General features: G+C 49.0%; 1 protein-coding gene across 15 annotated transcripts in view; it reads right to left on the reverse strand.

The window, feature by feature from the left end:
- Positions 1–2200: 2200 nt before the first annotated feature.
- The window catches only part of SUSD4 (sushi domain containing 4), a 148765-nt gene continuing 138819 nt past the window's right edge, over positions 2201–12146 (reverse strand). For 11 of the 15 annotated variants that reach the window (XM_074026899.1, XM_005540935.5, XM_074026929.1 and 8 more), the window contains 4 exons: positions 10543–10734; positions 8941–9085; positions 4617–4999; positions 2201–3586 (listed from right to left, as the gene is read on the reverse strand). In XM_074026899.1, coding sequence (XP_073883000.1) covers positions 3558–3586; positions 4617–4999; positions 8941–9085; positions 10543–10734 — 749 coding nt within the window. In that variant the 3' untranslated portion in view covers positions 2201–3557. The remainder of the gene's footprint in view (positions 3587–4616; positions 5000–8940; positions 9086–10542; positions 10735–12146) is intronic. The other 4 variants (XR_012428794.1, XM_074026902.1, XM_074026903.1 and 1 more) reach the window with 1 other exon arrangement.

Below are 12146 nucleotides of genomic sequence, written 5' to 3' on the forward strand. Positions count from 1 at the left end.
TGGGCAGATCATGAGGTCAGGAGTTCCAGACCAGCCTGGTCAACATGGTGAAACTCTGTCTCTACCAAAAATACAAAAATTAGCCAGGCATGGTGGTGCACACACCTGTAATACCAGCTACTTAGGAGGCTGAGAATCACTGAGAATCACTTGAATCCAGGAGGTGGAGGTTACAGTGTTCCGAGATCACACAGTGAGCCTGGGCAATAGAGTAAGATTCTGTCTGGGGGAAAAAAAAAGAGTGATGACCTAGGGTATCTGGCAGAAGAAATTCCTAAGCAGCAAAGCATTCAACAAGTAACATGGCTGCTTTTAACAGTTTATGGTCAGGTATGAGAGCAAAGGAATGACCTAAAGTTGAAATTTGTAGTTAAAAGAGAAGCAGAGCATTAAAACTTGAAAAGTTTGCAGCCTGGCTATGGTAGAAAAGGAAAGAAGATTTTCAGGAAAATAATCCAAGGCTAGAGAGATTAGCAAGGAGAAAGGGAGCTGGGGGCTAACAGTCAAAACAATTGGAAAAAAGGCCCCAAATGCATTCAGAAATCTTCAAGGCTGCCCTTCCCATCACAGGCCCAGGGGCGTAGGAGGACAGAATGGTTTCAGGGGACAGGGCCCTGATGTTGCTGCCTTTCACCACCTTGGGTTGCTTCTCCCTGCATCTCTGCATTCTGGCTCTAGCCAGGGCTCAAAAGGTCCCTGGTACTGCTTGGTTCTACTATAGAAATAGAAGCAGTAAGCCTTGGCAGCCTCCATGTGGTGCTAAATCTGCAACTGCACAGAATGCAAGAGGGGTGGAGACTTGGCACCTTCCTCCTAGCTTTCAGAGGGTTTTGGAAAGCGTGGGTGCCCAGGAAGAAACCCTCCTCAGGGGCAGAACCCCTGCAGGGAGACTCTGCTAGAGCAGTGCCTAGTGGAGCTGTGGAATGAGGCTGCCATGGATACCTCAGAATTACAGAGCCACCAGCAGCATGCAACCTCAGGCTGGAAAAGCTGCAGGCACTAGACTCCAATCTGCAAAAATGGCCACATGGGCTGTGCCCAGCAAAACCATGGGGTCAGTGCTACCTGAAGCCTTGAGAGCTCACCCCTCATCTAGGATGCTGGACATGGAGTCAAGGGAGATTATTTCGGACCTTTAAGATTTAGTGTCTGCCTTGCTGAGTTTTGAACTTCTGTGAGTCCTCTTACCCCTTTGTTTTGGCTGATTTCTCCCTTTTGGAATGGGGATGTTTACCCAATGTCTGTCCCACTATTGTATCTTGGAAGTAAACAACTTGATTTTGATTTTATAGGCTCACAGTATAAGGAAGTTCCCTTGAGTCTCAGATGAGATTATGGACTTCTGAGTTGATGCTGGAACAAGTTAAGACTTGGGGGACGAATGATTGTATTTTGCACTGAGAAAATCACATGAGATTTGGAAGCCTAGGGGGTAGAATTCTATAGTTTGGTTTGTTTGATCCCTCCAAATCTCATGTTGAAATTTGATCCCTAGTGTTGAAAGTGAGGCCTAATGGGAGGTGTTTGGGTCATGGGAAGGATCCCTCATGAATGGCTTGGTGCCAGCCTTGCAGTAATGAGTGAATTCTTGCTCTATTAGTTCCCACAAGAGCTGGCTGTTAAAAAAAAGCCTGGCCCCCTCCCCTTTCTCTGGCCTCCTCCTGCCATGTGATCTCTGTACATGCCAACTCTCTCTTTCCTTTCTGCCATGAGTGGAAGCACCCTGAAGCCTTTATGAGAAGCAGATGCTGGTGCCATGCTTCCTATACAGCCTGCAGAGCTGTGAGCCAAATACACTTTTTTTCTTTATGCATTACCCAGCCTCAGATATTCTTTATAGCAACACAAGTGGACTAAGACACTCTAGTACCTGTCTCCCCAAGTGCTGTGGGCTGGAGAGGCATCCCTGTACTTGGTCTGCCAGCCAGGCAGCTTGATGTTGCTGCTGTCTACTTTGTAGGGGAGACTATCAGAGATAGCCCCTCATGCTGCTTCTGAATCGCCTGGTAGAAAATGAGGCACTTGCCCAGTGGTCTCTGAGACAACCTCTATTTAGGTGGTGAGCACTGTCTGTGTGTTATCTCCTTCCATCTCTTGTTCTTAATCTTACACTGAATCCCATCATCCACGATCACTGTCACCACCCTGCCCCTGCCCACCCGACTCTACTGCACTATTAAAGTCACACTTCAAACTGTCATTTTCTTTTTAATTTTTAATCAGTCTGTGTCAAGAAGAAACAGGACTTGATCAAGCTTCCAGCCCTCACCGCTCTATCAGCATAGCAATTTTATGGATCAGAGTTTTGTTTACATTTGTCTAAAACCAAGAGAAGGAAAGGAATCAACTCCACAGATCAGCATGTATTTGAAGAGACACTTCAGGATACTTTGGGAAATTTTTTAATCAATCAATTTCTTAGGAACAACACCCAGTGGGCACCATGAGACCCTCAAAGTAGGAATGCAGGAATGATAGGCAGGTGAGGTGGCTGAGCTATCTGGGCTGGGAGGCCAGCCTTCTGGAATCTTAGGACAAATAAAAGGGGGAAAAATCCAACCTCACACTTCTTTTGAAGGTGAGATATGTTTACAGAAACAATTTCTGTTTTGGAAAATAGATGTATGGTTGAATTTGGGGCTGGGGGGAACAATGACAATTGTCAACTAGAGAGAGGCTCATGATTCTGAGATAAATGTTAAGTCTTTTCAAAATGCTGAAACAAAACATTACCTTGGTTACTGTCTCCATCATGAGATGTATTTAAATACATTCTGACCATGTGTAAAACCCCCCAGATTTACCCAATGCATGGATCCATGTGCCACTCATGAATACAAACACTGATGATATGTTACCAGAAGACAGCACAGAGTTCACGAGCTCTACTTCATGAAAAAATTTCCAGAAAGCAGAGTCTGCCCGTCTTTTTCCTTTCCTTTCTCACTGGAACTGCCACATCCTGCTTTCATCTTGCTTCGAGTAGAGTTGTCTGGATGAAAGAAGATTCTCCAAATGTTACACAAGGACCTTTCCTTTGGGAGCCGACCCCTTGCTGAGGGTGCAGGAGGCTCTGCTGTTCCTTCAGCGGCTCAACACAAACTTTCTGCAGAGGCTGGCCCATCCAAATTTGGAGTCCAGAGCCAGTTGGAAGCAGGTTTTAGAAGCAAATTTACATAATGTGACATGCTTTCAGAGGGGGCGGGGAGGACTTGTCAGCCAATGGGATGCATGATGATTCGGTGGGATGTGCGTGGAATTGTCTCATGTTCCACAGCACGATACACATTTAACACCTCCATCCAAGACCGCGCGAGGGCTTCTCCGCTGCCCCGGTTCCCCATGGGTCTTGGCGAATCCTCAAATCTCATTTAAAAGCACTGCCATTGCAGTTTGTCAGCCTCACTGTGGAGCCTGAGATGCACAATGTGAATTGCGGTCCCCATGTAGGTAAGTTAGACATTTTGCCCCCAAGCTCTATCCTTCTGTGATCTCACTCCAAGATACAAGGTCCTTTCCCCAAAGGAGCAGGAAAGTCATCTGCATCCTGCCCCATATTAGGGATCTTCTTCCATTAGAGGAATCTCTGTAAAAGAAGAGACGGTTATTAGCTTAACATAACCAGAAGACACCATGACAATCTGGAATTATATGCCTCATTAAAATATCTACAGTTTCTCAAATCAGTGAGGAGAAGAAAATGTTAAGTTTCACATACCAGTTAATAACCAAAGAAATCAACCTCCTATACAACATCTTTCTGTAACAATTGTTTTTTTTGCCAGAAAACAATTATGATCTTATTTCCAGTTCATAAAAAATAAAATGTTAGATTTTAACCATAGGCCCTAATGGTCCTACAAGCCAGAAAGTTGCAAATTCAAGTACAGAAAGGCAGTGTGGTTTACAGAAAAGGAACACTGTGGTGGCCCAGGAGACCTCTGTTTCCATGTTGTTACTGCCATTTACTCTCAATATAAGCCAAATTAGTGCTCTCATTTGCCAAGTGGCACTGGGGCTCCCCTTCTGTAGGAAACAGAGACCTAATCAATCTGACACGTTTTCCCTATTTTACCACGAATCTACCCTTCCTTATGACAGGTACACATACATCTTTTACTTCACATCTGGTAAAAATAACTTCTATGTACACAGAACTCTGGGGCTAGAACACACTGCTGGGCCCTAGTGCGTGCCTCTGGATCCTTCTTCCTGGCATGCATGTACCATCCTGTCCCTAAACCCCACTTCCAGAAGTCCTACCTAATTAAGGAATAAAGAAGAAAAACATTCCGGATCATAAGGACACTACATAAACAAAGCACCGGCCACTGTTGCCTTTCTACTCTGAATGGCTCACTGCCTTTTGGTGCCTCTTGAAATTTCCATTAATGGGCTCATTACTTGCAAGATGATGATCATTCCTTACAATAATTGGCCTTGCCCAAGGCCTCTACACGTAGAGAGAGCATGAAGCAATTTAAGCTGAGTGAGAGGTAAACAGATTGATTCGACTCTGTGCTGGGGGGTGGAGCGTGTGGAGCAAGGAGCTGGCTTGAAGATGCTGGTGCGGAGGTGTTTGCAGGTGTGGCTTGGGCCTTGGGGCAAGCACTTACCATCTGCAATGTCGATGCCTGGGCTGGTGGATGCCACCTCCTCCACCGTGCTGGCAATTGTGTCAGGGTTGTCTGAAGCAGGATGGGTACTTTCTTGGCACCTGGGAGGTGAATACAGACTCTGGAGCAGCTCGGAAGAGCCTGAGACGCTGTCACAGGCTTCTGACTCCCCTGGGCCTGTGTCCGTGTCCCCTGAGCCGGGGTATGCCGGGGGGCTCTGGTCGTCCACGGGTAAGGGGCAGCCCTGGCCTACAGAGGCCAGGTACCCGGGGCCTAAGGCACTCAAGCCGCCACTCACAGCCTCGTCATAGGACGGGAGCATGACAGGCACGCCGTCTACTACCACAAAGTCAGGGTCACTGCTGGAACTCCGGGGAGGCCCCCTGTGTAAAGGAAAGAAGTGCCAACATGTCAGAGCCATGCCACCCCGGGGATGAGGCCACCCACGCTCCTTCCTGCACTCAGGGTCCTCAGGGCCCACGGTGGGCAGCAGAGCCGGTATGGAGGATAATATGGAAGCACCAGCCTCCTTTCAGGGGCTCCTCTGGAAGACGATGCTGCCATCCCGGCTGCCGACTCTCTGGAGAGAGAAGGTCTTCTTCTTGTCACTCTCTCATGTCCTCCTATCTCCTCATGCTTTTCCCTTGCTCCTTTGACCTGTGGGCTTTGGCCTTCTGGCCATAAGCTCATGGGGCAGGGGACAACATAACCCTTTCTAACAGAGCATGCCAGCGCTCCTCCGCAGTGTCCTGTAGGATGGGATTGAAAGTGGGATAGCACTGTTAAAAGTATAGAAAATAGGCCAGGTGTGGTGACTCACACCGGCAATCCCAGAATTTTGGGAGGTTTTGCTTGAGCCCAGGAGTTTGAGACCAGCCTGGGCAACATAGTCAAACCCTGTTTATACAAAAAATAAAAATGTTAGCCACATGTGGTGGCATGTGCCTGTAGCTCCAGCTATTCAGGAGGCTGAGGCAGGAGGATCCCTGGCGCCAAGGAGTTTGAGGCTGCAGTGAGCCATGATCGCACCACTGCACTCCAGCCTGGGTAACAGAACGAGACCTTATCTCTTAAAAAACAAACAAACAAACAAACAAACAAACAAAAAACTGTAACTGTGGACTCTGAGTGCCCAGAGGGACTAGCTGGCCCCATGCTCATCATGTTTCTTTGTTGTTTTCTGCTATAGTATAAAAATCACTACATCTTAGTCTAGATAGAAACAAACAAACAAACAAACAAAAAACTCAGGAAAGAAGGAAAAAAAAGGAAAGCTGTAAGCACCATGTCACTACCCTGTTCGAGCTGCACAGGCTCACCTCCACCTCCTTCCTCCCACCACTCATCTAAGCAAGGCCTGGGCTGCTGCTGTGAGGGCTCCAGGAGCCGCGGCAAATTGAGTCTGCCTGTCTGCAGGGCTCCCTCGCGAGGGCGCGCACGCAGCTCCTGGCCTGCTCCCTTTGCGTCTCAGTACTCTGCACATTCAACACTGTCCGATTGGAGCCTGGGGCATCTGACGTCACAGCCTGGGCTCCGTGTGACCCCCACACTCTGCTCCTGGCATCAAGAGGAACCCAGGGTGGCTAAGAAGTAGCCAATGGAACTTGGTTTCTTTTTTTTTTTTTTTTTTTTTTTTTTTTTTGAGATGCAGTCTTGCTCTGTCACCCAGGCCGGAGTGCAATGGCGCGATCTCAGCTCATTGAAACCTCCGCCTCCCGGGCTCATGCGATTCTCCTGCCTCAGCCTCCTCAGTAGCTGGGATTACAGGCATGCGCCACCACCCCCAGCTAATTTTTGTATTTTTAGGAGAGACAAGGTTTCACCATGTTGGCTAGGCTGGTCTCGAACTCCTGACCTCAGGTGATCCACCTGCCTCGGACTCCTGGAGTGCTGGGATTATAGACATGAGCCACCGTGCCTGGTTGGAACTTGGTTTCTTATTGTCTCTGCTGGGAACTGGTACTGAGGGAGGAGGCCAAAGGTAAAATATCAGGAAGAGAAGACCCAGCTGGGTGGGCAGACCCTGAATCTCTGAGTGCTGGCGGCAGGGGCTCTAAACCCAAGAAAATGAAATGTCTGGGGGTGGAGGGGAAGCAAAGGCTGTGTGTCTCTCTAATGCTCAAGTCCACTGACTTTTTGAAACATCTTGCAAAGGCTTGGAGATTATGGTGGTGGACTCCTTGTCCCGAAGCTCTTAAAAGCTGCCCAGAGAGGGCAGGAGACCACCAAGATCGTGCTCTTCAGCGGGTAGAAGGCAGGAGGCGGGAGGAAAGGAGGAGCTTGCTCTGAGCCAGACTGCTCTCCCTCCACAGCCACCACTAGTTACTGCGTCCTTGACAATGATGCTCCCTTCCTCTCTGGCCACTTCGCTGTCTTGTGCTGGCCTCCTTCTCACTTGGGACTCCCTGCCTCCTCACTGTCCCTGGCACCTCCATGATGTCTAGGCCCGGGTGAACAGACGCCTCTCTTCTCCATTCCTCACCCTAACATTCCACACCCAGGCTACAGCTCCCACGATCTGGCAGCTTCCCCTCCACATGTCCCCACCATGCAACTTAGCTCTCATACACCCCTCATCAACATCCCTGCAGGCTCTACTTTTGTGGAACCTGTAGAAAAAAAGTCCATTCTTGGTTTGCCCTTGAGATTCTGGTCATGTATTTGGATTCATGTCATGTATTTGAAGCCAACCTTCCCAAAACAACTCAAGAATAATATAAGACGAAAGACTCAAGGGCTGAAGAACATTGTGTGAAAGGGTTTTGAGAACATTTTAAAAAAACCTTAAGACCTAGTGCATATCCTGGAAACTTTTCTTCCAAGAATATGGAGAAAAATAGCTCTGAGGGCCCTTTTAAAGTACTCGAATGCACTATCAATCACAGCCTTGTGGGTTGGCTTTCTCTTTGTAATCCTTAGGCCTTCTTGAGATACTATAATTGCTCAATGATAGGATACGGTCCCTTGATGAATATATAATAACGTGGAAGACAGAGAGTGGATAGCAGGTTGGAGAGGAAGGAAGGTTTCAGCATCGTAGCAAGAGCTTGCTGTGGCACCAGGATGGCACTAACACACCTCTGGGCCTGGGGAGGGATGCAGGTGACACCCACATCTAGCACACATTTGTGGCTAGGGAGAGAGGGATGTGCCTGTCAGGTTGTGACCATGGGGGGTGTCTGCTGCCAGGCAGGGAAGAATTGCTATGTGAGGAAGGCCACCCTGTGGGGTGTGAGGTTAAGGGCGAAGGCGGGCAGGTGCTGTCTCCAGCAGCTCTGCCCGCTTCCTTCACTCCTCTCACAGCTGGAAGGTGTGAGAGGCACACTGCATTTTCCTGGAGGGAAGAGAGAAGTGGTTAATTCCAGGAGCCTTCTCCTCCACGAGCAATAGTCCCTTTTTCAGGTACATATGACTCTAGGGACTAGGTTGTCCCTGTGGGCAAAAAAACAAATGCCCTTTTCTGAAGCATTAGGTTCTAAAATGAGAAGACTCTGACATGGCCACAGAAGGCAAGGAAAAGACAGCTTGTATCAGTGGCCCCTGGCTAGTGTTCTGCAGTGTTTTGCTATCCTTACCTCCTCTTCTTAATGCTCATAAACTTATCCTTTTGCTTTCTAAACTACTTCTCCCTCCAGGAACGATGACTGGCCAGCAGTAGTGCTGGGTGGCTCTTCTTTGTTCCTAAGGGTGCTGGTGCAGTTCTCGTTGGTGATGACCACTTGAGGCTGAAGATACCAAACCGAGCTGATTAGTGCAGCTGAGAAGGATGGAGAAGTGCCTTCCACATGTCCCACTTCAGGGGTTCAGATCAGACTTCATGGAAGACTCTCACTAGCCCTTTCCTGATTCTCCCTGGAATCAGGAAAGTCTTTTTTCCTTCCTGAGGCTTCTCAATGCCTAATACCTTTGTTCACACACCTCTGACCTGTGTCCCAGTCAGCTGTGTGCGCGTCTTACCCTCCCTATGAACTGAGCTGCGTGGTGCCTCCCTCCAGGGCCACATGCAGGGTGACCATGGTGGGAATGGTGCCCCTGGGTGGAGCAGTCCACAGCCCGCAGTCCTAACCCTGTGATCCCATCGCTTGCCCCCCATGATGCCCACCTGCGAAGGGTCTACTGCAAGAAGGAGGGGGAGAGCTAGGAAAGAAAGAGGAAAATGAGGTCTGTCTCCAGCTTGGTGCTCAAAACATCCCAGAACATGGTTTTTGCTCTCCCCTGTTTCCCTTAGGAGCTCCAGCTTTTCACTCATCACATTCTCTCTGCTGCTAAGGGTGGCTGCATTGAGTCAGACCTTGAGCCATAGCTGCCAAGACATGAAACTGACCTGGGGGGAAAGTGGGCCTTGAACTTGGTCTGGAACATCCTGGCCAGGATGACGAGCAGCAGCACCAGCAGCACACTGGTTGCTGTGAACGCCACAATCTTCCACGTGGTCAGGAGGGTCTCGTGGGTGCTGGGCCATGTTTGCTCTGCGTGAGGGAGAACAAAGCTGTATGTGAGGCTCCCAGACCATGAGAGGTGCCAAGGTTCCCCGTGGGCTCATTTGCTGGATTTATTTGGCACAAGAGATGTACGCAAGGTGCCTCTGATCCCCAGGGCTCCCCGGAGATACCACGTGCCCCTGCAGCTCACGGAAATTGCATCAGGATCCACCCAACACTAAAAACCTGTCTCTGGCATGGGCTCTGCCAGGTTGCAGACCTGCATGCTTACATTCTAGTCCCAGGCGCAGGCCTGGCACAGGCTCAAATAATGCATCTGCCTCTTGAGAACAAAGGTGGGCATCCCTCTTGCCTGGAGAAGTTGCTCCGAAATGGACCAAGGGCTAGGGGAGTGGGAAGTTGGGCCCTTTGTGAGTGTTCTGGGATATGCTGTGGGGTTGGGTAAAGCAAGAAACAGAGGGTAAAGGGGACCCCTGTTCCACAGCTCTGATGCCCTATCAACTGCCTGCCAGGTCAGGGGCAGCAGAAGCAGACCCTTCCAGAAGAGATTCTTATCCTTTGGGCACAGCCCACCCTGTCTGTCACCTAGACACCTCCCTGCCTTGTCATGCCCACCCTCTTAGACACTCTCTCTGCACTTCTCCCCTCGCTGGCTCACAGGATCATGCGTGCACCTCCAGAGACCCGGCATTAACAAGCGCTTCCTTGTGTCCAGGGGAGATGCATGCAGTCATCAGCACTGCTCAGGGCAGCATCCCCAGCCTGGAAAGGGCTGGGGAGAGTGGGAAGGAGACAGTGGGTGTATGCTGGCGCCCCAATCTCTATCCTGTGGTCACTGCCCGGGTGCACTGAGGCCAGTGGGGAAGGTGGTTTGCAAGTAAGTCATTTGCTTTTAACTATGAAGCCCTGAAGCTTGCAAATGGCCTATAGTTTTATAAGTGAGATCAGGTGTTACCCACAGTATCATTTGTATTCTGATATGCATCCTTGAATGGAAGAGAAAGGTAAAGTTATGCATCACTTCGGTCCAGGGCAATGCATGTAATTCTGGTCACACCCATAGGCCTGTGTCCTTACCAGTGGAAAGGGATAAGGCTGGGAGAAAAAAGAGTACAGAGGCTGGAGGTCCTTCCATGGAGGCTAGGGGTCTAGGGACCGTGTTCAGAGGGTCAGCATTTTAACCTGGGAATGGCAGGTTAATACTCCTGACCCTCTGAACAGGGTCCCTAGACCCCTAGCCTCCATGGAAGGACCTCCAGCAGACAGGTTAATACTCTTGACCCTGACCCTCTGAACAGGACCTATAAGCATCTGGCACAGAGCCCAACAGCAGCCCCATCGACCCGCAATGATATGTTTCAATATTCTGTTCCTGACACTGGGCGTGGGAGGAGAGATACAGCTTGGTACATAACCACCGCCCACTATGTGCAGATGGTCCAAGGAGGGTCCATCATCATCCAGGGCGAGACCTTCAGACTTACCTGATTTGATGCAGTAGACTTGATAGGAAGGAAACCACTCTCCATACTGGCAGGTGATATACTTGTAGTCGCTGGTGAGGCTGTAGCCAGGATCACAGTAAAACTCCACCACGGTTCCGTGGTTGTAGCGTTCACAAGGCCGCGGATGGCAGACGAAATCTCCGTGACTCACCATTGGAGGCAGTGGACAAACTTGGGCAGTAGGGGAGAATAAGAGTTTGAGAACCACATGCTCACCTTTGTCTGAAGCCCTTAAGACAAAGAATGGCCTAGGAGAACTCAGTTAAAGATGTGCTTATGGATTAATCATGAGGCTACTGAGTTGCACTAGAGATGATCTCTTTTTTAGTATTTCATGGAAGGTGGAATGGAAGCCTGCTGTAATATTCTGAGCACGTGCTTTTGTGACATGGCATTGTGAAGTACATCATAAAAGAGAGGTTCATTTTACAATGCAAAGAGTATGCCTATTCAATAGAGAGTATTAAGCTACTCTATTAATAATGCATGCTATTATGTGCCAGATAACCTAGTAAATAAAATTAAGATATTTCTGGACAAAATCTTTACTGAAAGGCAAAGTTATCCCAAGCCTGTTTCTGTGACGACAGTAGTAATTTGGGTCTATTAAAATCCAGGGCAGTGTCCCTAACCTGATCCCCTACAGCCCTGCTGAGGCTTGGCCAATGACGAACATGCAGCAGTTCTTCTAGCTCTGCCTGCAGAGCCAGGGCACAGCCTCCATGGTAACCAGAGTTAGGTGCTTTAGGCATGAGGCTTGGTTCTGCCACCATACCACACTGCATGACCTTAAGCAGATCCCTTAACCTCTTTGAGCCTTGATTTTTCTCCTCTGTCAAATGGAAGCTTATTCTATTCTAGGATGATGCCTTAGGGTTCTGACTCGAATATTCCATCATGTTAGGGGAAGAAAAAGTTGTTTTTAGTGTCCTATCTTGGTACTGCATTCTAGGTTGCAAGGTAAGAATGGTTCCATCTCTGTCCCAGAAAGACGGCTTCAGTGGGAGTTGGGTGCCTTTTATGCCACAAGGAGCTCTTTCTTGGATGAGGACTGAGAAATAAACAGTGCTGCTGCTTAAACATTCTTAAAAAAACAGTCAAACCACAGATTCTACCAATGCCAGCTTCAAACCCACACTCATGGAAACCAGTAAGAACTTTGGCCAAAAACAAACAAACAAACAAACAAACAAACAAAAAACCAACCAAAACCAAAAAGAGTTAACTTTTGATTCCCTTCCTTGGGGTAACCAAACACCCTGGCCAGTGCAGAACAGGCACTGCCCACCATACAGGCTAGAATAGGTGCCCTCTCCACACTGGCCACTGAAACTACTCACTGGCAGCAGTGGGTGCCCACTGAGGCTGGATAACAAGATGGCCCTCCCTGCAGAGCAGGCCACCCTGCTGGGGGTGTCCCGAGGTGTGTGAAGCAGGGTCAGAGGCAAGCTACAGGCACTCTCTCTAGTCCTGCAAACAAAACACTGCAGTGTAGATCTTGTTGGTTCTTTCAGAGAAGGGGAAACAGAAACTCACAGAAGCAACTAGAGTAGTGAGTAGAAGTCCAGACATGCCTAGACAGA

Source organism: Macaca fascicularis, chromosome 1 (genome assembly GCF_037993035.2).
Source record: "Macaca fascicularis isolate 582-1 chromosome 1, T2T-MFA8v1.1".
NCBI lineage: Eukaryota > Metazoa > Chordata > Mammalia > Primates > Cercopithecidae > Macaca > Macaca fascicularis.